A 26,285-nucleotide genomic window follows, 5' to 3' on the forward strand; every position below is an offset into this window, starting at 1 on the left:
TATTCTATTACTTTCCAAGGACACATTTTAATGTTATTATGAACTTCTCAACAGTCACATCTCTTGCTAATTTGGAGTTGGCTCCAGCGCTCTACCCTTGCATTTGAGATGGGGAAAGGCTGCAGAGGCCAGCACAGGAGAGAGATCTGCTCAGCACAGAGCACAAGACGTTTTCATCTTCAGAGAATGAACAGCGTCTGGGAAAAAACCGCTCCTTTTTAAGAAAACACGCTCTCAGAGGGCCATTCTGTCTAACTTCCAAAAAACACAAGTCCTCCGCCGCAGCCTCCCGGCCCCGCCTCTCCCCACTCCCGCTGCGGGCTGCGGGCTGGGCCCCGGGCGGGGCGGGCGCTGGGGCGGCCCCGGGGCGGGGCGAAGCGGGGCCGCTGCCCTCTCGCAATGCGACCGGGACCGCCGGGGAGCGGGCAGCGGGCGGAGGTGAGCGGGGGGGAGGCGCGGGGGCAGCCGCCGAGCTGCCTCTCGGGGCTCCTCACTCAGCGCCGCCAGCGCGATGGGAGCGCGGCGGGGCGGGAGGATGCGACGGCGGGGGACCAGCTGGGATTTCCCTTCCCCGCTTTCCCTTCCCCGCTTTCCCTTCCCCGCTTTCCCTTCCCCGCTTATCCTTCCCCGCTTATCCTCCCCCGCTTTCCCTTCCCCTCGGTGTGTGGCCCCTGTGCAGCGAACTGGGGAGCATGAGGGTCCCTGTGGACCAAGGATGGGGATCAGCTCCCTGGCGGGTGCACTGTGGGTGCTGGTGGTTCCCAAAAGAACAGCCCCAAACCCTCGGTTTCTCTTAATTTCAGACGCGTTCTGAGGGTGTTGGTGTTGATGCGCGGTGTGTTTCCCACTGCCCTTCCGTGTGCCTGCCGGTTTTCCTGCTCTTTACGCTCCGAGTAGCTTGTTGGAAGGCGTTCTTTTATTTTTTATGTTTGCTTCCTTGCTGTCTACCACGTTCTACCAACCCAGGTAGGAAGCACGGTGTAAAAATTAAGCCTTTAGGAGTCCTGAGCGCTGCCACATTATAAAGTAGTTGTAACAGGAAGCAGGATAAAGCTTGTTGTAAATCATCTTGATCCCGTAAAACACCGCAGAAACTATTTATTGCCTAACTGCTGTCAAAGAGGGGCCCTTTTTTAACCCTTTGTATGATGACAAGAGCAAGGCAAAAGAGATGCCTGCAGAAATACCAGTATCAAACCTCCTCTGACAGTCCTGGACCCGCACTGGTTGCGACCAAGACAGAGCTTGGCAGCTGCCAGTGGAGCCACAGCTGGACCGGTGTGAGCTGCCCATTAAAAGCCACTGACCTGAAATCAACGTTCATGTTTGTTTCCAACAGCAGCTCTTTGGAGATTTTTTGTCAAGGGACTGAAGGAAAATGCTACATGTGTTTTGGTTTTCTTCATAAATTCAACAACTGTGTGCTTGTTTGACTTGGACCATTTGTATGTGGTTGGATGCTCACAAAACTGGATGGAGTTGTTAAATGAATATGCTCGCCTTTTCATAGAGATTGTGAAATTGGAGTGCTGTAAAAGCTGAGAAATTGACATAAAACTCTTGCACAGAAATACAGAATCCTTAATTCAGATAGTTTAGATTAATCCTTAAATGAGAAATACCCATTACTTTTTGTCGGTAAACAATGTTACTGATTTTCTCCCTCCCTCTGAGAGTAATATTTTATTTTTTTAATACTTTGCATCACTGTATTCTTATACATACAGTTTTATCTGTATGAGCCCTTCTGATGCTTTTAAATGCTTCTTAACTGTACTTTGAAAATGTAAATGGAAAAGTAGTAACTTACTTTGGACTTAAGAAAAATTAAACTCCACTTTACTTTATATTGACAGATATCAGGAACTGAAATGACATAGAAAAGTCTTCAAAGCACTGACTGCAAAATGAACTCCTTCCACCTGATGCTGAAAGGAGGTACTGCTTTCAGTTGGCTTCAATAGTGATGAGATCTCTGCTTCCAAGCTGGTTTGAATGCTTTCGTGGCCTCCAGTTTGTCATGAGGTGGAAGTGGGTGTGTAGGTAGCACTTCACTGCACTAAAATCAGCCAGTTATCTAGAGCTACAGATAGCAATCTTCTCCCTACCCTCCTCATGTACTTCAGTGAAGGTTGAGGTGTTATCTGTAACACTTTGTTTAGAGTCAGATTTAGAGTGGTTAACACTTTGTCTCAAAGTTGAACTGGAATGTAGCTTATAAAGATTTAAGACTGCAGGCCTCTGTGAATATTCTTCTTTGATTTCTGTGACTTCATTTTGAGGTGGCTTCAACAGAACATCTTGAATAATGGGTTTCGCTTAAAGGTATGACTTTTCTGTAGTCCTGCAACTTGCAGTATTTTCTGGAAAGACAGCATTTAAGGACTAAAGTTTGTGGTCATCGCTTCAGTGTCAGAATACCACTGTGGGCAACCAGATCCACTTTTAGAGAGTGCTTGTGAACTCATGCATGCTCCTGTGAAATGATCAGCTGCATTTTGTTTATATATTGAGGATGTTAGTCAGGAAAGTTGGGAGCTCATGGTAGTGGTAGACTGGAAACAAGGTATAGTCTGTTAGGAATTTTGTCTTGCTTTGCTCTTGTGATTTAACACTGGTAGGCAGTTTAACAGCTTACTCTTGGTGACAGGAGTAAGAGCAAAGAACAAGGTGTGAGTTGTATGATTTGTTGTGGTGTGTTGAATCTTGTCTTGCTAGTTGTACTTTGGAGCAAGCGGCCATACATTGGTTTAGTTCTCCACACTCTTCCCCCATTTCAACTGAACTGTATCAAAGCTTTAAAGATTAGTGCAGTTCTTTCATACAGGTATGGCAGTAAATTGGGGCACTTTACATCTCTGTGCTATTGTATTGTTTTGAGAAATGATAATGAGTTGCCTTTGAGCCCTGATTTCAAGTAAAAATCTTTTAAAAATTGGAGACAGAAAATTTGGAGAACAAAGATACAGTTATGTGTTTTAGACGGCTTCCTGAGGGGCAAGGAATTAGCAGACTTGGAGACCAGGTATGTCTCTAAACCTGTTCTTATGGTATTTAAAGTTGCCAGTGTGCCTAAGGGAAGTAAAAGGGCAAATTCTGTGAAGATAGACATCCTGCAAAGAACAAAATGTCAGTATCTTAAACTAGGTCCACATGTTTTCTGTTTCTGTTTTCATGGTGGTAATTTTAGAAATCTGAAGGAGCAGTACTAAGTTGTATTTTAACTATGAGAAGATAAAACTTAGGGAAGTAACTTGGCAATTAAACCTTTTTTAGTATCTTGAACTACAAACATGATACGTTGGTTGTGTAGGTTGTTGGTTGTTGTTTTTTTTTTTTTTTTCCTTGTTTCTTAAAAGGCTTCATATTATGTTTTTCCTTTGAGCCCAGAAAGCTTTGAGGTGAAACTTTTCCAAACTTAACTATGTAGGTATTTCATATTGCTGAGACTGGGATAGAAGCATTACAAAGTTAAAGGTGTTAGGTAGGTGAAAAAACATCTGCTTTTTAAACAGTTTCTTGTTTCACATTTGTGGATTTTGGATAATGTTTCCCTGTATGTTCTGCTTAAGAAAAAATGTAAAAACTGTATGGTCACTTGAAATAGTACTGACCAGAAATAAAATGCTTCATATACTATAAGGTGTTGCAGCTACAAAAGCTAGAGGCTTCATCCCTTCTTTCTTGAGTTTTTAAGCTTTACTGCTGCAATATTTGAACTTTGGAAGAACAGAACTTTAAAAGCTATAGCATACAATATTAGAAAGACAACCACCTTTGGTAGTGGAAACCAGTAATGGGTGCAAAATGTGAAGCTTAACCTGTTGGATTTTTGAGTTATTCTTACCTTGCCCTAAACTTAAGTGTTGTTTGTTTCCTTTCAGTGGTTAACTATGTCTTACAAAGTGGCTACTTGTGTCTGGTTTTGTTACTTGCTTGACACTTGTGCAATATTACCTTAGTTTTGACAGAAACTTCTTTTTCCAAAGGTCTTTGTTGTTGTTTTTTGTTTTAAGTCATATCTTTAGTGTAGGCAGAGGGTTGCTTTTGCTTTTACATTTAGGATATCTGTAGAAAAACTGGATTTGTGTATGTATACTTCTGTCTAAATGATGTGTTTTGCAAAGTCCTTTTCTCCCCTTCTTCACTCACCTTCTTCATTCTTTACAGGTAAACTGAAACTCCAAGAATGTTGATCGGCTCATTGGCAAGTTACAGGAAAACCATATACAAGGCAACTAAATAAAGACTATGGTATGAGTGCTTTGTCAGATGAACTATCCAAAAGAAGTACATACTGAGGCTGTTATGTTAAAGTGTTGAACTCTGCTCTGTGTGTCCCTCCTTACTACCCCAACACTTCAGTGTATTAAGTTTTTCCAAAGAAGAAGATGGTGTGGCTTATTTGTAACAAAGGTGAAATACATTGGATATAAAAGTCAGTCAAGGCCACACGTGTTTTTTTTCAGGGAATACTGTCTCTTCTTCTAGCCATTTCTAGCTGGGTAGAAGGCAAATATTAACTAGGACCTTTGCAATGAATCTTTTGTAATGAACTGCTATGTGGGAAACCAGATTGCTTTAGAGAGAGAGGGAGCAGCGTGCAAAGTAGTCAGGAACTGAGGAAAGGCAAGACAGCTAAACCTTAACCTATAAGGAGCAGTCAGAAGGGAAAGGGATTAAGTGTTTACCAGCTGGCTGACAGTCGAAGGCTTGGGAAGGTCTCTTATGTCATCTTGCCAAGAAGAAGTTAGTGCATCTGAGAAGGGAGCAGGACTTGGTTAATATTTAGAGGTTTCACAGAAGCCACTTGTGGGCAATGAGGACAGCAGGTGTCTGTTCAGTTTTGTCTTTGTTGGGGAAAGCTACAAAGATCTGAGGTGTGAAGTGAAACTAGAATTCTTGAACACTTAGTTTTGTGTCTGACTGCAGCACTTCATATAAGCAGCAGTTTGCACACGTTTGGCTTTAGGCAACAGTTTAGGTGCCAGATCACACTGGAGTTGTAGCGTGTTTGTCCTCCTGCAAGGAACTACAGATTCATTTGGACTTAGAAGTAGAGTTGCCTCGACTGTACAAGAACAGTTCAAAAAAATGAAGCCTCATAGATCTCTGTGATTGTGTCTCTCATAAGCATGTGGAAAGACAAGTAGCTTAATCAAGCTCGGTTTCTGAATATACAGTGTAGCTTAAATCACTGTATGCTAGCATAACTTGTCTGTGCTAGAGGGTTTGATTTTTTTTTTGCTTAACTATGCTGGCAAAGAAAACTACGTTTCATGCAAGAGTTATTCCAGTAGAAATTTGGAAAATTTCCATAATAAGGCTGAAAACTGAGCAGCTTTCTGTGGGGGCCTACAGTTTCTGTAGTTGAAATCTTTAAAATTTGGGGCTAAATTACCAAACCCGTTTTTTCCCCTCCCCAGTATGACTAATGCTTCTGATTTTTTTAAGGAGTAATACTGGGTGCAGAGGACAGTGCAGCTTGAACACTCTTAATCACACTAATGGAAAAAAAATCTTCTTTGCAGCAAAAGATGACATCTCTAATTTTGTTCATTGAACATCTCATTCTACTGATACCTCTGATCGGTGCTGGTAAGTTAAATATGTTGTTGAACTAACCATTTTTAAAAAGAAAACCTGCAAGAGATGAGTTATGTGTATTGAGTAGAAGAGAGTTACAGAGTAGTAAGTAAGTAAGAGAGCAAGTAGTGGATTTGGGGTTTGTTTTTGCTTCATATTGAAAATATTCTGAATGCCTTTTCTTGGACTGAATTTGCACTAGGGATGGAATGGACAAATTGACATCAATCTATCCAAATCTAGCCATGTAAATTCGGAATGAAAGGTTTTGATTAGCTACTCCCTGATTCCTATGAGTAAAGTCCAAAGAGATTGGTTTCCTTGACTTATAGTTAGCTGTTGAATGCCTTCTTTAAGAGACATTCTGTAGCTCTAGCCCTGAAAGCAGCAAGGTTCAGTTTCCTTCACAATTAATTAGTAATATATTTACTGAAAAATTAGATCTATCATTAAAGTTTAGGACTACATAAGTTAATGATGTTTGCCTTGATGCTCTTGGCATAAGCAGTCTAATATGTCTCTGAATTAGTTTAAGCTCCATAGTTATCCACTGGGAAATCTTTATGACTTGTTGGTTCACAGAGTTCATTGATGTGTGGGGGTCTTGATGTCATTCCATACTGTCTTGTGCTTCAGGTCAAAAACAATTGTTCTTTTTTATTATTATTTCCTCTTTCTTTATATTCCACGCCCCCCACCCCCCCTTTATTTTTTCTAACTTGTTTTTGGCCTCACAGTTGTAATGGCCAGATTCCTGTGAATTGCTCTGTACTGCTTCTGCTTGCACCATGCTGTTCACAGATAGTATTTACATTAAGAATCCAGCAATTCTGCAAAAGTACTAATATGCTTAAATAACAAGAACATGACAAGTGAGTTGTGAAGCTTGTGTTGCCTGGTATCCAATATATATCTTCTTGTACCCTGGTTTGCACCGAGGCTGTTGGACTTACCTGTGCTTGTTGCTGACTGCATTAATAGAGGAAAGTTGTGGCTTAAGCTTTGTAAAGTGTGTGGTTTAGAACCTCAACCAGAAGGTGCCAAATGAACAAAAAATGTTATCCTTGAAATGTTTTATTGGCAAATTGTTACAGAAAGTTTATTTTCCAGTTCTGTGTAAATTGGAATGGATATTAATACTTCTAAAACATAAAAGTATACAGATTAAAAGCAATGATTTTTTTTCTTATTTTTCATAGAAGAATGCGTTATTTGTGATTACTTTGTGCTTGTTGGAGAGCCTACAGCTATTAGTTGCCCAATAATTACATTGCCCGTGCTTCACTCTGATTACAATCTGACGTGGTATAAAAATGGTAGTGCTACACCAGTAACCACAGAGAGAGACAGCAGGATCCATCAGCAAGAGGGCTTGCTTTGGTTTATTCCTGCAATGCTGGAAGATTCTGGACTTTATGAATGTGAAGTAAGGTAAGGAATGGAGGAGGGAGACAACTGAGTTGCTAATGCCTACAAATGTGATAATATATTTGTGCAACTTGAGTGTACGGAATGTTTTGGTTTAGATAGAATGCTTAGATCTGTTAAAGGCACTGTTTTCATAACAGTTTTTGTTTCTGCCTGCTACACATGTAGCATTTCAAAATTGGTTCATACAGAAGACTTGACCTTGAAGTACGATAATATTAACAATGTTCTGTGTGGGTCTTGTTTGTTTGTTTGTTTTGGATGAAATATGAGGTCACAGGGATAAAGTCTTGACTTTCAGCTTTTTCTGCTGTTTGATACTGACAGACCAGAAGAACATTTTGATTTCTTAACTGGACATGGTTAAATGGAAGAAGGATCTAAGAGGTGCAAACTCTGCATCTTATGTAGTATCAACACGTACAAACTTTCTGGAGAGCTAAGATGCTTTTTGGGAATCTTTTTAGGAATTTGCAAATTTAAAAGGCAGAAAATAATTCTTACGTTTTATGGCCAAAACCGAGAATGTATGTGAAGAGCAAAGCAATGTGTTGGACAGCTTTAGAGGCAGCGAATATAGTGCATCTGCAGTACTGATCAAAATATCAGAGTTCACAGAGAAGAACTAAAAAGAAACAGGTTCCTTTGACATATTCCGTACTTTTAAGGACTTGCTGTATTTACAGCTCAGATTAATGCACTGGACTTCACCGCTTTGGTGGTCAAATCTCATTTATAGTGGCTGAAATTCACTGTGTGCTGAATAGGAAATTAATTTTGGGAAGGTACACAGGTATTGTTCTTTTCCTCATGGTCTTGCCACAGCACACTGAGAATAGCTAGTGCAGTCTTTTTGGATGACGCAGAATTTTAGTAGTGTGTAGTTATACTGGTGTGAATACAGTACACCAGTTATGCTGAAGGTGTTTGGACTGTGAATCTAGTAACAATGATCAGCAAAAACTCCCAGTGTGGGCACAGATTGCAGGCCTTGCACCTTCTTGTTCCAGTGCTGATAATGAAACTAAAACTGGAAGTCAGAAGAAATGTAATCCTTTCAAGAACACCCAGTTAAATAGTTTTAATTTAGTCTTTTCTGCTGTGTTTCTAGTTCCTTGAGCTATGAGATGTGTTCCTGTGGGCACCTCACATTCCTGGCTTGCATGATGTCAGCAGGACGAAATACTCGCTAAAGTTCAGTTGTGTTAGCTGTAGGCAGCATTTTGTGCATTAGTAACTTAAACCTTAATTACAGAGCTTGTCAAGGTGCAGTGTATAGAAATTGAAGCTAGGACTGTCAAAATGTGCAGTTCACTCTTCTGGAAGCTTCTCCCTTAGCATAGCGCTGAGAAATGAAGAGTTGTGCAATGACTTAATAGAGAATGTTCTTTTGTTTCTGGCATAGGCTTCTGGTTTCCAGTATCATCTCTTCTCTGCAGAGCAACTTTACAGCAGATTCTTGTGAACTCTTGATGTGAAGTGGTTTTGCATTGATATTGCACCTTGATGTATATGTTATTCAAACGCGCTTTCTCTCCTGCTAAGAGTTGCAGCCTGTTTGTCTTCACATGTTCCTTTAAGGAACACTGAGATGAGCCTGTCTTCTCCTGTTCATTTGGCACTGAGAATGTTCAAGTACCAGATATGCTTTGGGTTAGCCTGCAGTACTGCACGTTGGCAAACAGTGCTGAAAATGGCAAGCCTGGGTGGGTGCTGTGAGCTCTGTAGAGTGTCAGCTTTTACAAATCCTGGCATCCCCTCTGGTGCTTCCAGAGCAAACTTCGCTTTTGCTCGCAACACAAAATCTGAGTTTATTCCCATCTCTTGGTCTGGAACAGGGCGTGAGGAGCTGAGAGTGGTGTTCAAGAGCTAGGGAGGCTACTGTAGCAGGGGTGTCAGAGGCAGGGATGGTGGAGATGGTGAAGTCTTTATCCGTCAACTCCCAGACTTGCTAGAAACAAGGAATGTTATTGTTAATAACCCAACTTGTCTGCTGTTCTAATTACAGGAACCTTAACGACTCTAACAAAAAAACTATAAATTTAACAGTTTTTAAGAATGATAATGGTTTGTGTTTTAACGGAAAAATGAAGTATGAACAAAAAGCGATGAGCACAAATACTGGAAAGATTATATGCCCTGATCTAGAACATTTTAAAAATGAAGACCATCAGCCTGAAGTACACTGGTATAAGGTATTGTGTGCATGTATTTCAGAGATACAAGATAACCAATATTTTATTTAAAATGTATTATGAAGTATCTGAGAAAAGCAGCTTTTGGAAAGGAAGATTTTTTTTCTCTGCAGTTTGAGTCTGTCTTTCAACACTGTTGGGGAGGTATGGGAAGGCATGGTATGGAAGTATGGGTGCCCTATTTAAAAAAAATAATTGTTCATTTTTGGATTGCAAGTTTTTTCACAGTCAAAACCATGTATTTTGGTTTGGTTTGTGAAAATCTATTTTATCCTTAATTATTTTATGTAGATAATAAGTTTAAAAACTTGCATATTTCCTTAAATACAAGGCTCTGCATAATTCTTTTTGTTTTGCAGAATATTAGGCTTGTCCTATCTGTTGACTGTGGCGTGTTATTCTTATGTCTCTTATTCTGATTCTGCCAAAATACTTTGTAGACTGTGCAAGCTTAGAAACATGTATTTTGTCCATGTCAAGGTAAAATTCTGAAGCAGTACAACTCTTAATTCTAATGCTGGTATTAAGGTAGCTACATGGGCCTGTATGTGTAAACTAAACTTGGTGCTGCATCTATACATTTTCTTTTGAGTTTAAGTGATTCTAAACTCCTTTTAGGTCAGGGAAGAAAAGGAAGTTTTTCGCTGTATTTGCATTGCCACAGAAAAAGTAATACACCCAAGAGCACAAGACACTGCTATAGCAGCTCTTATTCATCTCTGTGAAGTAGGAATGCAGGAATTGCTTAGGGATGTGGTTTAGTGATGGAGCTGGCAGTGCTTGGTTAAGGGCTGGACTTGATAATCTTGAAGGTCTTTTCCAACCTAAATGATTCTGCAATTCTCAGACTCTGCTACATGCATAATATCTTTTATTACACCCGGGACAGATAACTGTCAAGCTATTAAACAAAAGCAGTGAGCAAAACCACAGAATTTGAAAACCTGAAAATCACTGCGGCCAATCCTTTATAAAGCACAAATGCAGCAAGAAGTCTTGCGAGAGCATAGTGATGCTAGATAAGAACCCGCATTGTGACTTTCCAACAAAAAAATCAGTATATGGCAAGTATTTTAATAACCAGTACATTAAGTAACTTATACAATTATTAGATTACTAGTTCCCCTAAATCACATGTACTTTTGATATATTTAGGAGTGTAAGCCTGGATTTCTTGAAGACAAGAGACTTCTTTTGGCGGAGGGTGAAAATGCTGTCTTGATTCACAATGTAACTGCACAAGACAGAGGAAACTACACATGCCGTATGGTATACACGTATATGGGAAGACAATATAATGTTTCACGAACCATGAGTCTAGAGGTAAAAGGTGAGTGCATTGAGGTTAGTCTCTTCTCTTTTTGGTTCTACTGTAAATAATTTTATGCAGGCATAAGCCCTTTGGCATGTTACTTTTTAGCTCTGTGAAATTAGAGTTACAAATCTTTATGTTTTTTCTAGAACGTAAAATTAAAATACAACAATGTATGTTACTACCCTTGAGCATTGCCTCAGAGGTGAAATTGTCATGAGAAAATAAGAAATGTGTTGTTAGGAATGAGAATGAGAAGGAAGCAGTGGTTACTGGGTGAGGGGATTTGTTTTGCTAAAACAAATTATGCAATGAAAAGAGGAATTTTTGCTGAGACCATTGCAGCAGAACGCTTGCTCATGACCCTGTTGGTGAACTTGTTTACAAACTTCACGAGGATCTCACATGATGGGAAAGGAGGTGTGACAAGCTACATAAATATGATAAAGTTAATGTCGTCCTCTGGAAAGGGCTGGCTTACTGTTGGCACTTGGTTGTGCTTTTCACAGGACTGAGAACTGGCTGTCTTACTCTCTCAGTACTGTCATTTATTGCTGTGATCATTGTGATTGCATCTTTGTAGGCAGTGTTGCTGATGACCTGACCAGTACTATCATAGTAGTCCTATTGGAAAAGTTGTCTGGAGGTAGCGTGTCCATCTTTTTTGATTAAATAAAAATTCTGACTTTAGATAGGTGATACGAGAACAGTGGGTTGTTAGCAGTGAGTCTACACATCATGCATAATTATGCTATTCAAACTCAGTTTAAGAGCGTGCTCATTTATTCTTTTACTTAAATAGATATTCTTCTAATCTAGGAAGTCACTTATACAATCCCTCTTTCTCTTCCTTACCCATCTCTCTGACAAAGTTACTCCATTTATTTTAGTTTTGGTGTCCGTTTTCTGGTTTTGTATTTTATATCAACTGTCAGTAAATTTGAGATTTTTTTTTTTAAGTGTTTTTAAGGTAAGCTGAAGCTTCTGTTAACTTGGAAGCTAATATGGAAATTCGGAAAGAGTACAGCAAATCTTATATTTTCTGTTGTAAATTTGAAACTGATAAGAAGCATTGTGCTAAAATAGTACCAAACAATGAAACAAAACCATTGTGAAACTATCAGTTGAAGTAAATTGTGGAACTTTTCTTGCCTAAACTTTTTTTGTTTCTCTTTTTTTTTCCTGTTAGAAAGACCACCACAGATGAGACCAGAATTTATTTATCCGAAGAATAATACAATCAAAGTAGAACTTGGTAAGTATTTAAGAAGCCATTAACATTCACTAAAACAAATAAGCTCTTGATCTTTCTGAAATAAGACATGAACAGTTCCACCGACTTTGTCAAGACTGGGAGATATCTGGAGGACAGATGGCAGAATGCGATTCCTGCAAGTAATTTTCAGGGAGAATAATTGTATGCCCTAGATTGGAATCTCTTGACCAGCAGTGTTGGGTGGGATGCATTTGTTTATTTTTTTTTTATTACTATCTGTCCCTTGTACCACTTCTCAGTGTGTATGTCTTGACACTGCAGAGATATATTTACATATATGTAACATGTTAGGATGGTTTCCAGTTAAGCATTTTTTCCTGCTCGTGTATGATTCTGTCTCCCTTCCCTCTCTGCAACCTGGATTTTATTCCTTATTCTAGGGCATTAAAAGGTTTCAGATACTGATCTCTTGTGAAACAGTGAGCTGCTAGTTGATGGATAGCCCATGTATTGTTTATCTTAATATTGTGGTTTAATTCTAGTTGGCAACTCAGCAACACACAGCCACTCGCTTGCTCCCATCCCCAGCCCTTAGTGGGACCGAGGAGAGAATTGGGAGGGTAATTGAGATAAGAACAGTTCAATGATTGAAACAAAATAAAATAACAACAACAATAATAGTAAATAATAATGAAAAGGATAATCAAAGAGAAATAAAATCACCAAAAACCAGATAATGCAAATGAAAAACAATTACTCACCACCTAAGCAGCAGTCACCTCCAAGTTTATATACTTTCCCCAAGTTTATATACTGAACATGATGTCATATGGTATAGAATAACCCTTTGGCCAGTTTGGGTTAACTGTCCTGACTGTGTCCCCTCTCAGCTTCTTATGCACAACCTGCCTTCTTGTTGGCAGGACAGTAATCAGAAGCTGAAAAGTCCTTGACTGCTTAGCAACTACTAAAACATCAGTGTGTTTTTAACATTATTCTCATTCTAAATCCAAAATACAGCACTATACCAGCTACTAGAAAGACAATTAACCCGATCCCAGACAAAACCAGGGCAGTTAGAAATTTCTTAAGTAAGAGATTCTTCTCAGTGAGGACAGCCAGGCAGTGCCGCAGGATGCCCAGAGAAGTTGTGCAGTCTCAGTTTTTGCAGAAGTTTTGGAGCCTGACTGGTTAAAGCTCTGAGCAGCCTTGTCTGACCTCAGAGCTGGCCCTGCTCTGAGCAGGGAACTGGACTAAAGGCCTCTTGAAGGCCCTTCCAATCTCAGTTATTCTCAGATTTTATGGGCCAAGTCTGCAAATCCTATACATGTTTAAATTGTATGAAATGTTGGACAGAGTTGTATTTTACTGATGTATTTCAGAAGAATGAGTTTTGGAGCTGCTTGAACTGTAAACTTGCTTCTTCATTGGCACCGAAGAGAACTGTTTGGAACAAAGTATTTGATTTTGGAGAAGTCTGATTGGCTATTTACTAGAATTTCCTCGTACAGGATCTAAGCTGTCTTGTAATCTTTTGAGGAAGGGTTATTACTGATGAGATCATTAGAGAGCCTCTGAGGAAAGATTGCACTGGGGCTCTGGCACCATATGAGAGCTGAGGCTAGAGCATTGTGGATTATTTTTGGGTATGTCACACTGATGGTAGTTCCACATAATGCTACTTTTGCTGCTGCTTTTTCTGACATCAAGCTTGTAAATACTGTTTATCAGGTGTTCTTTTCTTATGTTGAGGCTTCGTGCTTCTTTTCACATCATGTGAAACATATTGTCTGGCCCAAATTCTAACTTTGAATATATAGTATTAAACTGAAGTGAACAGCACTGAAATATTGATGGGTTTAGGCGTTTTGCTTGTTTTGAGGTTGTGTTTTGTTGCTGTTGTTTAGGGGTTTGAGGATTTGTTTTTTTTCTTTTTGACCTCATTAGCTTGTGAAAAATGTCTTAGTCTGAAGTTGCCAGGTTCTGGTGAGGATCAGTATATTTTGACCAGAATAATGAATGAACTTTAGTAGAAATTATGTTCCTCCGCACCCCAGAAGGCTTTGTTTTAAACAGTAGAAATATTCAGGATCGGATACAAACTTAGTCATGCAATCTTCAGATGGCTATTTAATTCTATTGGAAATACTCTGAAACGGCTCAGCAGCCTCTCCTTTTCTGATAATTACATCTTCTCAGCTTTCGCTAGAATTACACGCCTGAAAAGCTTTATTTGTGCTCTTCCACTAATAAGGACTCTTGTTCACCAGGTGTTAGACTGAAATAAGGAGATTTTTCCAGCCTTTTTTTTTACCTCACACAAACTTAATTTTTATGTGTGAACAGTTTCCTTTTCCTCTGTAATTATGGATGTGGAAGAAATGAAGTGATATTATGGTGGGGCTTCCCTGTACTGCATTTCCCACCCATTAAAATATCATCTAAGCCTCATCCTCACTTCTGATTGATACTTAGCTATGAAATCCCATTTAATACAGAAAAAAATCTTGCCAATGCAACCTCTGCTCAGTAGTCTGTCTGCATAGGCCCTTCAAAGGCTTTTTAACTTATTGAAGACATCTTTTAGGATATTCTTAAACCTTGATAGTACTTGATGAGAAAATGGAGAATTGAGCAGGGGCTGCCTGTGTCTCTCAGCCTATGTTAAGATATATTACGGGACAACTTGTTTAGACTCTATATTTTGCAATAGCATTTGGTCCATATTTGTTATGGCTTGGACAATGTTTTAATTAAAAGTTGCTGGTGTTTTATTGGATACCTTAGACCGGCTAAGAGGACCAAACTTTGATAGCCTTACAGACATTAGAAAAGCAGTCACATGTGAGACTAAAAGGAGACACAAAGTCTGGAGACACAAAGTCTCCACCCACAAAGTGGGTTTACTGTGGCTGCTGAACAACTACAAGTGATGCCTTGTTACAGGGGAACCCTTTAGAGGAAGTTGGTGTTTACTGATTTTTTTTTTTCCTCTGTATTTGTTTGTTTTATTTTGATGATGGTGGTATGGGCTTTTGCGTGGGAGGTTGTTTGTGTTTTGTTTTATTAAAATCCACTGCCGTTCAAGTGTAATATTCCCCATCCAGTACCTTTAATGAGATGCTGGGTAAAAAAAGTAATCTTTGCTCCTATTTAATGCCTGGCTATGGGTCAGAACCTGGAAACACCTGCTTGCTTTTTGAATCAGAAATGGCAGTAGAGGGTTATGTAGAAAGTTAACAGTGCATTCATGAATGCATGGAAATGGAGAGCATGCAACACTTGAAAGGTTTTCTTCCTTTTGAAGAACCGTGAAATGCAGTAAACCACATTTTTAGAAAAAGTGATTGTTGTGTTTGAAGAACATGAGGGAAGAGATTGGGGAACATCTGTGATTTCTGTGCAGACTCTTGTTCAAGTAACTGCTTTGCATGTGAGCTAAAGATTTATTCCATACTTTTGATAGAGACTATCCCTTGGTGGAAGCATCTAGATCTGATGTCGTTCTAGGAAACGAAACACTGAGATCTTTACATAGGTGAACTGAGAGCCCACCTTCTCCTATCAAATTATAACTTCCGTGGGTAAAATACAGAAGGAAAGGACTCCAAGGAAGCTGCTTCCCTTCCTGTAAGTGGAGCTCTCTGAGGTACATTGCCAATAAATGTATTCTGCAACTTGGCTTGCTTTCTTAATACTGAGTCATTCTGTGGGTCTGGACTCCTGGTGGCAAAGGAACTGAGTGACAGGTGAGCTTGCTCTGGAAGCAGAGTATGAGAATATTCAGAAACTATCCCAGTGGACAGGGTAGGCCAAAAGACTCTGATCTGGAGTAAAGATGTGTGTGGTCACTGTGGGGCTTAATCCCATTCTTAGTGCAGTTGTCTACAGATGGATATCTGCAGATGAGCTAGGGTCCTTAATTCATGCTATTATCAAAGGGGGCTCCATTCAGTTGCTTATATGTAGATATCTAGTGCTGTTTTGGGTGGTCTGGATACTCTAGCAGTGCAGGTTTCTTGGAAGGTCTGGAGTCCTATCTGCCAGCTCCGTTGAGACTCCTTGGATGCTGGAGAGCCCCTCAGTTGTCACCATACTGTGTACGTGCAACTGATGTGAGCCCCAGAGATCTTTTAGTGGACAGTCATTTAGTTGGTAAGGTCCAGGTGTCTAATGTGAGTGGGCTTCAGCAGAACTGAACTCTTACTAGCTTAGACATCACGCTTAAATGTAGACATGAACATTTAGACACCCTCCATTTAGGATGGAATTTATGCCCAGAATGGAGATACTGCAGTGTGGATTTCAAATGAATGAGTTTTAAGGGTTCTGTAAGGTAAGTGGGTTTTTGATATCCCTCCTTTTCCCAGCTGTTCCCCAATCACTTGATCCTGCTTCTGTTACAAGACCTTCAATTGCCACATTTAATTTTTTTTTTTTTTTGTAGGCTCCCATGTAGTTATGGAATGTAATGTATCAAGTGGCATAAATGGCTTAATTCCATTCTGGCAAGTTAATGATGAGGATGTTGATAGTTTTGATAGCACCTACAGGGAAGAGTTTTATGAGTAAGTATCCTTATACATTGAATTGTAACTGCATCTGCTGGTGAAGTAATCTGCAGTAATTTGCAGTGAATTCACAATAAAGTTGGCTACTAGTCAAATGTCAGTAGTCATTGAAATACTGATTAGAAGTCTGCATCAATTGCATTGTATTCTTTTTGCTTGGTTTAAAAAAATATTATATATATATATATATAAAATGCTGTTTTGAAACATAATTTTATAAGGCTTATTTGTGCTTTTGTTCTTATGCAATCTTTTTTTGCTTGTAGGTTAAAGCCTGCCCTCATTAATACCAGACAAATTGTTCCCGAACAAAAATCCACTTAACTTATTTTTATCTGGCAAGTTGGTCCTTTTCCTTAGACATAGCTGCTAATCCTTAAGGGCAGGAAACAGAAGCTCTTGTTGCAGGACATCTTGGGATTTCTTCTATGTACAGGAAAATTGGACACAAATTAAGTTGATAAAGCCAGCAATTCTTTCAGGAGAGCAGGATCTTTTTTACTGAGGGACTAGTCTGTCCTGTAGCAGAGGATGCTTGTACTGTTTGCTTTCTCATTGTATCAATCACTGCTGTTAAATGTAACCCTTAAAATGTAGTGTAAAGAAGAAGGAAAGAAAGAAAAAAAATCTCAGCTACTGGCTCACACTCACGCAGAAGAATTGCTGTCTCCACCATGTGCCACCATTAGTGCAAAATATGTCTAGAGAGCTAGGTTGCAGACTGCTTTTAAAATCATCTCTTTCATTCATCTGTATCTGGCCTCCAGAAGGAATCCTAGTTCTACTTTATCCCCAAGTTCCTTTAGGGGGAATTATTGCTTTTTAGATCTGTACGCTTGGTTGTTTGCCTGTTAGAGCCTCAGCTTATGGTCTCTAAGGCACAACTGTCTGTTATTCTTTTAGGGTGTGAAATTTCTCAGCTTCACCAGTTAAAACACATGTGCAGCTCTGTGTAGGTATGTTTAAAGTTGTAATAACAGCAGCTTCTGAAACCAACTTGGTACAGCTATTAAACACGTCTTCCTGAAAAGCATTTAATAAATGTAAATCAAAGAAATTATCTGTTAAGATTTTTGGTGCAGTTGGCAGTAATCTCCATTTCTAATTGCTACCCTGCCTGTTAATTTTCACATGCCAGAGACAGAAATGTACAAAATACATCCTGTGAAATGTCTAATTAGGATTAATAGTTCAAAGCAAGTTATCCAGTATCAGAGAGATTAATCTAATTGCAATGATAATGTTTTATTTCAAAAAAATGGTAGAAATTTCTCAACGATTACATTTGTGGGGTGTTTACCAATAGCAAACCACACTGTAGACATGGCCAGCATTATGGAACTTGAGGGCTTACACCTTTGCTCTGCTGGGAAGAAAGTGACTTGAACAAATCTGAACATGTTGCAAAGCTGAGGTTTGTACTGGCATCTCATGACACAAATTGCTGGCAATTATATATGTAATAGAAACTGGTTCTTCAGGATGTTCTGCAAAATGAGGTTTTCCTCCTTGTGTACATAAGGTCAAGTCACTCTGGTATACAGGGTAGGATGCCCATTTGTAGGTACCTAGTGCGGCTCCTCCCACCTTATTCTTGTAAATCTCCCTTAGAGGAGGATGGCATTTAGCAGGATAGCATACTATATCTCGAAGCCTCTGGTGGTAATGTATATCAGGCCTAAAGGCAACATCACCATGTTTATTGTAATTTGTCACTTTAATTATTTAAGTTCAAAGGGACCTCTTGAGATTGTCTAGTTCAACCCCACTGCTTAATCACGGTCAGATAGAGTTGATGGCTCAGGGCTGCGTACATTTGGGTTTTGAATATCTCTACAGGTAGAGACTTCATAATTTTTCTGGGCAACCTGTTCCAGTGTTTGACCACCCTGAGAGTAAAAAAGCTTTCAGATGGGAAGGTGTTTCAATTTGCATCTTATTTTGTCAGTAGGTACAACTGAGAGGAGCCTGGCTCCCTTTTCTTCACTCCCTCACACCAAGTATTTACACACATCGATAAGATTGCTCCCTCATCACCTGCCCCTAAGCCTTCTCTTCTCCAGACTGAACAGTCCCTGCTCTCTCATATGACAGATTCTCCACTCCCTTAATCATTTTCATTGTACTGCACTGAACTTGTTCCATTAATTCCATACATTTCTTCTACTGGGAGCCCAGAACTGGCCCCACTACTCCAAGTGTGACCTCACCAATGCTGAGTAGAGGGGAAAGATCATCTTCCTCAACCTACAGGCAGTAGTCTTCTTAATGCAGCCCAGGATGCCTGGGGACTAGTTATTCCTCTGGAGATGAAGAATCTGCAGTTTGCTTTGAACTTCATGAGGTCCTGCCAGCCCATTTCTCCAGCCTGTCAAGGTGGTGTATTAGCCATTCCTTAGAGTTCTGTATCATCTGCAGAACTGCTAATGGTGCACTCTGTCTCACCCAGCAAAAAATCCCCAATATGTATGGAAAATGGCAAGTCATCTCTGGTTATGAACTGTTTTTAAATATCACAGAGGTGATATTTACTGTGTTTCACTGGCTTCTTAGGTTTACAGAGCTGAAAAAGGAATGTTTTTGTATTTGCGGATAGATTAATCTATCCCACACTGAGCGCTGATATTTTAGTTTCTCTACAGATGATCCCTTTTTACACTTTTTTAATGACAGAGAGGGGATGCCTCATGGAATTGCTGTATCTGGAACAAAATTTAATATTTCAAAAGTGAAAGGAAAGGATTATGCTCATAAATTTTTCTGCCATGTCATATATGGTTCTCGGCAATTTACTGCCTACATCAAATTGGAACGCCCAGGTAAGAGATCTAGTTCTTGATATAATGGTGATTAATAATATAAATGGTGATCTTGATAAAATGATGCTTACTTCTCAGTTTGACAACACCCTACTTGGAGCTAAAACTGTGTGATGTACCATTGTGCAAAGTGGGCAATGCAGCTCAATACCTTTCTTTGTGTTTTTTTTTTTGTCATAGTCTTAGCAAAATTAAAGAAAATAGTACTTTTAATTTGCTTTGTCTTCTCTCATTCAGTGTCTTAGGAAACATTAATGAAAGGCACCAATTTATTTGGAGCAAGTGTGAGACCTCAGTGGAATACTGTGCTTCATTCTACACAATTGTACTTAAAGAATAATGTGGATCAGAGGAGATTTTGTCTAGAAAAACAGTGAAAATGGCCAGTTCCCTGAAAGAGATAGGGGAAAAACATAACTAAGTGTGGAACAGACCATTAAAATGATGTGAATGTATATGTGGACCTTGTTTTCCTATCCTTCAGTAACAAATAATGGGCTCAGACTGCCAAGAGAAATGAAGAAAAAAAAGTCTGTACAGTAGGAGAAACTCTTAACAGTGATGATAGTGAAGGAATCAAATAGATTGCTTGGGAAAGTTACAGACTTTCCATTACCGATGCATATACTGTGGTATCACCTTCTAGATAGGCTCATGCATGTGCATTGGGAGCATCCTGACACTTGTTGGACACCCTAGTCTTGTACTAGAGACAAGGATAAATTTGACCTCTTGCTGACTAGCATGGAATTTTCTTTTTAGTAGATGAACTTAAGGTGAGCTTTAAAAATTCAGATGCAAGGCTGAAGATATTAATTAGTTTTAGTCATAAACAGATATGCAGAAAAGCAAATCACCACATATTACAAGTGTCCTTGCCCCCCGCCCGCCCAGTTTAGCTGCAGAAGAGCCTCTGGACTATTGAGTTTGTATTGAGTTGGATTTGTCAACTGTGAGCTAATCCTTTGACAAATGTTATTCTCACATATACCCTTAACCGGTTCCATTATAAACAAATAACTAACTGGAAGTGGATCATAGAATCATACAATCACCAGGTTGGAAAAGACCTCTTGGATCACTGAGTCCAACCATTCCTGTCTGCCACTAAACCATGTCCCGGAGATCTGAACTCTGTTACTTAACTAAGAGTAACTTAGTTGTCACATTGCTAAGGTATCTTTGTTTCTGAAAGATAAAAGTAGGCTTGTCAAAAAACAGTCTTTGCAGAACACATACATGAAAAACTTAGTCCTGTTCATTTGTTCCTTTTCTTAATATTGTAATGACCATACAATTTTGAGCATTGTTTTTGTCTTTCTCCGGTTCCAGTATATAATTGTTTGGTTTATTTTCTCTCTTATTCCACTTTACTGCAGCTCAGAACATTCGGGATTACTTAATTGGAGGAGGAGTTTCTTTGATATTTTTAGTATTTTTTACTCTCCTTATCTACAAGATCTTCAAAATTGATATTGTGCTTTGGTATCGGGACTCCTGCCATCCTTTCCTGGGTAAAAAAGGTACATTTTTGTAACAGTGCTGTGTGTTGTAATGAGCCTTCACCTTCACTTGCAAAGTCATGACTTAACCTTATGGAGTATTATTGGTCTTCCTTGGGTTTTATGAGTCTTTAGAATCCATTTTTATATTACTCCTATTGCTTGCTCTTTAGTTTCAGATGGGAAGATCTATGATGCTTACGTTCTGTATCCAAAGAACAGAGTGAGTTGCTTGCATTCATCAGATATTTTTGCATTGAAGATACTGCCTGAGGTTTTAGAAAGACAGTGTGGATATAACCTCTTCATATTTGGAAGGGATGATTTACCGGGAGAAGGTAAGTGTCTAAAGACAAATTACACTCCAGTTTTCTCATTAGTAGCTGCGACTGCAACTCAAACAAGCAGTCAATCAGATGTGATTCTGAGTATCTCCCACTATCGAAAGGGCTATAATTTTTGTATTCTCTCTGATGGAGAATAAGAAATACAACACTGGGTGCTCCCAAGAAATCTGTTTATCTCAGCCTTTCCCTTGTCATTATTTAGCTATTCCAGGTTTTTTCAGTGTCTGGGTAGCCTAGACATCTGGAGATAGAAGAGTGCTGAGTGCAAGAGAAGTTGAACTCACAGTTGTGAATGATGACTAATGGCAGGAAACGTGGAAAAATTAGGTCTTATGGGTAGTGTGAAAAGAGCTTCTTGATTTCAGATGCCACTTGACAGGATAATCTCTCTACTGTTTCATTTTAACTTGCTCTGAGAATTGTTGTCAAAACAGCGGGATGCAATAAAGGGTATGATGGATGCTTGGACAGCGCAGGTGGGAAACAAACAATACAAGGGAACGCTAAGTTATCAGGAATGATCAGCTGAATCAAAGACTATTTTTCCCTAGCAAAAGCTCTAAGCTTTCCTTGCAAGGCTTTAAAATCCTTATGGAAGTTTCCTCTGTGTGCATATGGGCATCAAATTTAAATTTCTAGGGTCTGACACTGAAAATTTCAGATCTGACTCCTTATGTGAGGTGATGCAATGGCAGTTCTCTGGATCCTTCCTGGTATTATGACCATAAAAAGATAATACTGAGACTGGATACATTTTCAGAGCAGGGCTTAAGCAGAAAGTTTTGTTTAAAAAATTTCAAGTGTGAAAAACCTGCATGAGGTGGCTTGTGGATCACTTTTTTATATCTGAAGGGTTTTGGTAGTGGTTTAAGGAAGAAGGGTTTCCAGCTTGACAAAATGCAATAGTCTATTCTCAGGGTTAACCTGTATGGGGTTTTATGTGTGATATTTGCCATATTTTGCTGTTTTAGAATTAATTGTCTGGAATGCCATTGAAGGGAGGATTCCTTACTTTTTCTTCCACTTACATGTAACAGTTAAAGACAGTTAAGCATATAAGAACAAGCTGTTTAAGGAAAAAGGTCATAGTTTAATCCAGGCCTGTCGTTTTGGAACTTGATTTTTTGAATTTGCGCCCATTATAATAATAAAAGAGATAGTGGCTCTTCTGTGTTTATGCAAAACAAGAAAATAGACATGCAGTCTGACAGGGTCAGATTGTGTTGCTTTGGCCAAACGTGTTTGTTGGCTGACCCAGTATGAACTGATTGTATGCTCTTACCCTGTCCCTGTTTGTGAAATGAACCGTGTTGGCTCAAGTATCAGTGAATGAACAAGCTGCAACATGTTGGTAACAAAAAAAAATATAAACATGCAGTCTTAATCTTGCACAACCTTTTTTTCTACAGCTGTGATCAGTGTTGCTGATGAAAAAATCCGTCAAAGTAGAAGAGTGATAATTGTTTTGGTACCAGAACCTTCCTGTTACAGTGTAACAGAAGATGTTTCTGAAAAGCATCTAGCCATGTATAATGCTCTTATCCAAGTTGGCATAAAAGTAATTCTTATTGAACTTGAAAAAATAGAAGATTATGCAAACATGCCAGAAGCCATCAAATATATTAAGCAAAAGCATGGGGCTATCCAATGGAAAGGGGATTTCTCAGAAAGTTCTTACTCATCAAGTACCAGATTCTGGAAGAAAGTTCGCTACCACATGCCATCCAGAAAAAATATGTCTTCATTGGGATTGCATTTGTTATCGAGAGACTGTAATTCTCCCTAAATAACAACAGAAAGATGACACATTGACTAATTCAATTCACCTAGTTGGTGATGGATTTCTTGAAGGCTACATTTGTCTGGTTTGTGCAGACAATCTCATCTAAATCTGGATTGAAGGTACTACAACTTCATTTACAGATGTGAATCATCCTTTCTTCTGGCCAGTTCAACAGAACAGCTTGTAATGTCATCAGTAGCACAGTGATGACATGGAAACCACGTAGGAAGTACATGAGGCCTTTTCCAAGAATTGCACTGTGATTTCATGGAATTATTTTGGTATTAAAAATGAAAAAGAAAAAAACCTGTTAAAAACCCCAGGAAACTTGGTTTTTGCAGGTTGAATATGAAGGGAACTGTATTAATTACAATGTGATATTATGTAATGGGTGTGACTGATGCCAGTAAATGTTTGTTTCAGTTTTTTTAATGAAAAGACACAAAACTTTTATTTGTTACAAGTTCATTATTTGCTGCCTTGTTCAGTTACCTGAAAGATAAATTCAGTGTGTTATCATCCAAGAGAAGAGGTAAGAGACAATCCTAGCCCCTCAAAAGTGCTATTGAACCGGACAAAGCATAAATATTCTTCCTTGATCTTTTTACATTTTAAAGAATTGCACTATTTTAGTCACTTGTGCCACACAGACATAATAAAACCACAACTGTAATGCTGTACTGAGTGAAAAAAAATTAATCTCCAGAGGATTATTTTTATCCCAGTTAAATGGCTTAGTATATTTGTCCTTGTGACCCAAGTGGAATGATTAGCTAATGGCATAGACTGTCTCCTAGAGCGTACAGGATGGTTAGCTTCATCCCAATCAACTTCAAGAACCACATCAAAGGGCTTCAGGGCACCCACTTCTTGTGAGTCACTGTTGCTGAAGGAAAGCAGGTCTTCCCTCCTGTTCCCTGCCAAGGTGCTGGCTCTAGCACTTGTTGACTCTGAAGTCTGAACTTGAGTAAACAGACTAACGTGGCAGAAATCATTCTTTTCCTTGGGATAGTCTTCTCCCACATTAGTGACTATCTGTGGTTCCCAGAGGATTTAGAGTGCAGTGGGAGGAGAAAAGGAGTAGTGGGGGGCATGCTTTTTTGTTCCAGGTGTTTTGAATATGGAGCTAAAATAGGATTATTGTAGGGTACATCTTAAAATGAGAGCCATGCCCTGCATTGCCCACCTGCAGCTGCTTGCTTTTCTCCTTTCCATCACCCCTGATGGTGTAAGGCATCTGAGGTGACTGTACCTCATTTGGCTGGGGCTGAATGGATTGAGTCTGGAGTCGCAGCTTCCATATAGCTGTTTGGGAAAGGAAGTTGTTGTGAAAGTGAATATTGAATTTCTTTCCCTTTAAAATATAAACATTACGTATGACATGATTTTGTTAGCTCTGAAGTTATGTTTGACTTATGTGTAGGCAGTGATGTAGTTTGTAATGGTCAATTCCTTTTCAGGGGAGGGAACTGGTTTGATTGATTTTAAGAAATGATCAGATCTGTTTAATGCCATGTTTAGAGGTATGAATTTTATAGGAGCAGGAGATAAGAGCCAAATTGTCTGTGCTTGGAAGTTACACTTTAAATTACAAGACCTGTTTGTATATGGAAGCTTCAGGATTTGACTGTTTACTGCTTTAGCTTTGCTTGCAACTCTGAATTCCTATTTGCATCCTATCGGCTTCTGTCTCGCAGCACCTTTTGCTGTGTATGCTCCCATTCAAATTCCAAACTATCTTTTTCTGTGCAGCTCCCTTATCTTGGAACAAACAACTTTTATTGTGTCAAACTCCATCACTTTCCAAGTTATCCTTGCAGGCTGTTGCTGCTACAGTACTAGGCAGAGTTTTTCTCTTTGAGTTGGTCCTTTGATATCTCCACTTGCTTATTTGATAAAGCTCATGTTCTGCATCCTTCAGAATTCCTCTGTTCATTTTGGCTCTGCACTTTTGGCTTTTTCTTCTTTAATGGCTCAGGCACTTCTCTACTTATGCCTTCATCCTCAACCAAACAAAACTGATAGTATGAGGAGCCATCCCACAGAAGAACTGTGCAGTGAACGTGGGATAGTGTAACCTTCTTGTTCTGCCTGATAAGTGACAAAACTAGTGGAAGTTTGTTCCTCTCCTGCCTAAAGTGCTTTGGTTAACTAAGCACATGCTGGAAATTTGAAACTGCCTCTGAGAGGCATTGCCTTCTGAGCTTTGTGAGTAGAGTGTGGTTTTGGGCAGAATGGAATAAAAAATTTCTTAATTTCAGATTTGGAGGGGGGAAAAAAGTGCATTTGAAACATCAGGCTGTCTCAAACTGTCGTGGTATTGGAATGTTTTATTGATGAATGTCATATAGATATAGACCAATGCACGCTTATATTCTGTTCTCGTTCTGTGTTTTAGTCAAGGGAGGGACAGTTCATGTCATGAAACATCACATTCACTTAGCTGTTGCACATAGCTTTTAAATACAGTGTGTGTTTGGTGGCAGCCCGTTGTAGGCTAAGAGAGCCTTGGGATGCATCTGAAGTTACTGACATCCATATGAGCAAGATTAACTGTCACAGTTCACGTCAGCAGAAGAATTTACTGGGATAGAAGCTGTATAGTGTGGTCACAGAACTCTTCTGTAGGAAGATCCCTATATCAAATGTGAAGACTAGACACTGGAAGCATGGAATTTATAGGCTGAGGACTAGGGTACAATGCTGACTTTGTGCTTCCACGTTGACAGCTTGCATTTTGCAGCCCAGCCAACAGACTTCCAGTGACCTTGGGCCTCCTGAATTAATTTTTCTTCTGACTGGAATAAATTGTATGACAAACTGCTACTTGCTATCCCTGTTTTGTGGAAAGTTATTTGATTGAGCCAAAGTAATGTTCTTAAAATATTTGTTCCTTTTGATATATTTATACAATTGATGTCAGAATTTTCATGTGTATTATGTAAAGATGCTTTGAAGAAAGATCCATTTTTAATTCAATAAAGCACTACATATTCTTTTCTTACAGCACTGCTTCCTCCCCCCAGCCCACTAGAGCGTGCTAAGAATGAACACAAGCAGCACTCTTGACTTGAAGTGTCTTAAACAAGACTGCTATATTACTTCTTCGTTATCTTGCTGAACATGAATGAGAAAAGGGCCTCTTCAACGATTGAATTAATCTGGTCTTGGCACAATATTTGCACTAACCACCTCACACCCTGCCTGGGCAAATAGGAACCGTGAGCTTGTCTCTGCTCTGTCCTGTACTCTCCTTGCAGTAAGGTGAAGCTGGAGTAGTCCCAAGGCTGCTGCCTGAGACCAGCACAATCTCCAGCAGTGCCCCACTGTGCAACCTGCTGCATGCTCCTCAAGAGCTGGGAGAAATGCAGGAGACCTCAAGTGGAGGAGATGTGAAGGGCATCTCATCAGCAGTGGAGAGGCAGCCTGCTCTGCTTACCTCCTTGGACAAGCCCTGGCTTTATAGTATGGTTGAAAAAAGCCAGAGTCTTAGTAGTGGGGCTGTAGGGAATGGTCTTGTGTGTGA

General features: G+C 39.4%; 1 protein-coding gene across 4 annotated transcripts; it reads left to right on the plus strand.

Annotated features, from left to right (window-relative positions):
• The first annotated feature begins 416 nt into the window (after nt 1–416).
• Nucleotides 417–25,765, plus strand: LOC138731173 (interleukin-1 receptor type 1-like). 4 transcript variants are annotated; one of them, XM_069876934.1, is made up of 13 exons: nt 417–438; nt 1,857–1,938; nt 4,171–4,254; nt 5,455–5,598; nt 6,786–7,017; nt 9,023–9,209; nt 10,365–10,539; nt 11,711–11,776; nt 16,185–16,305; nt 18,982–19,127; nt 20,507–20,650; nt 20,803–20,967; nt 22,386–25,765. In XM_069876934.1, the coding sequence occupies exons 4-13, from the start codon at nt 5,508–5,510 to the stop codon at nt 22,760–22,762; spliced, it is 1,704 nt and encodes a 567-aa protein (XP_069733035.1). In that variant the 5' UTR covers nt 417–438; nt 1,857–1,938; nt 4,171–4,254; nt 5,455–5,507; the 3' UTR covers nt 22,763–25,765. The 4 variants fall into 4 exon arrangements, with proteins under 4 accessions (XP_069733035.1, XP_069733025.1, XP_069733054.1 ...); XM_069876924.1 differs by lacking the exon at nt 417–438 and adding an exon at nt 942–966; XM_069876953.1 differs by lacking the exon at nt 417–438 and adding an exon at nt 942–966 and having other exon boundaries at nt 5,532–5,598.
• Nucleotides 25,766–26,285: the final 520 nt, after the last annotated feature.

This window comes from Phaenicophaeus curvirostris, chromosome 1, assembly GCF_032191515.1.
Source record: "Phaenicophaeus curvirostris isolate KB17595 chromosome 1, BPBGC_Pcur_1.0, whole genome shotgun sequence".
Lineage (NCBI taxonomy): Eukaryota > Metazoa > Chordata > Aves > Cuculiformes > Cuculidae > Phaenicophaeus > Phaenicophaeus curvirostris.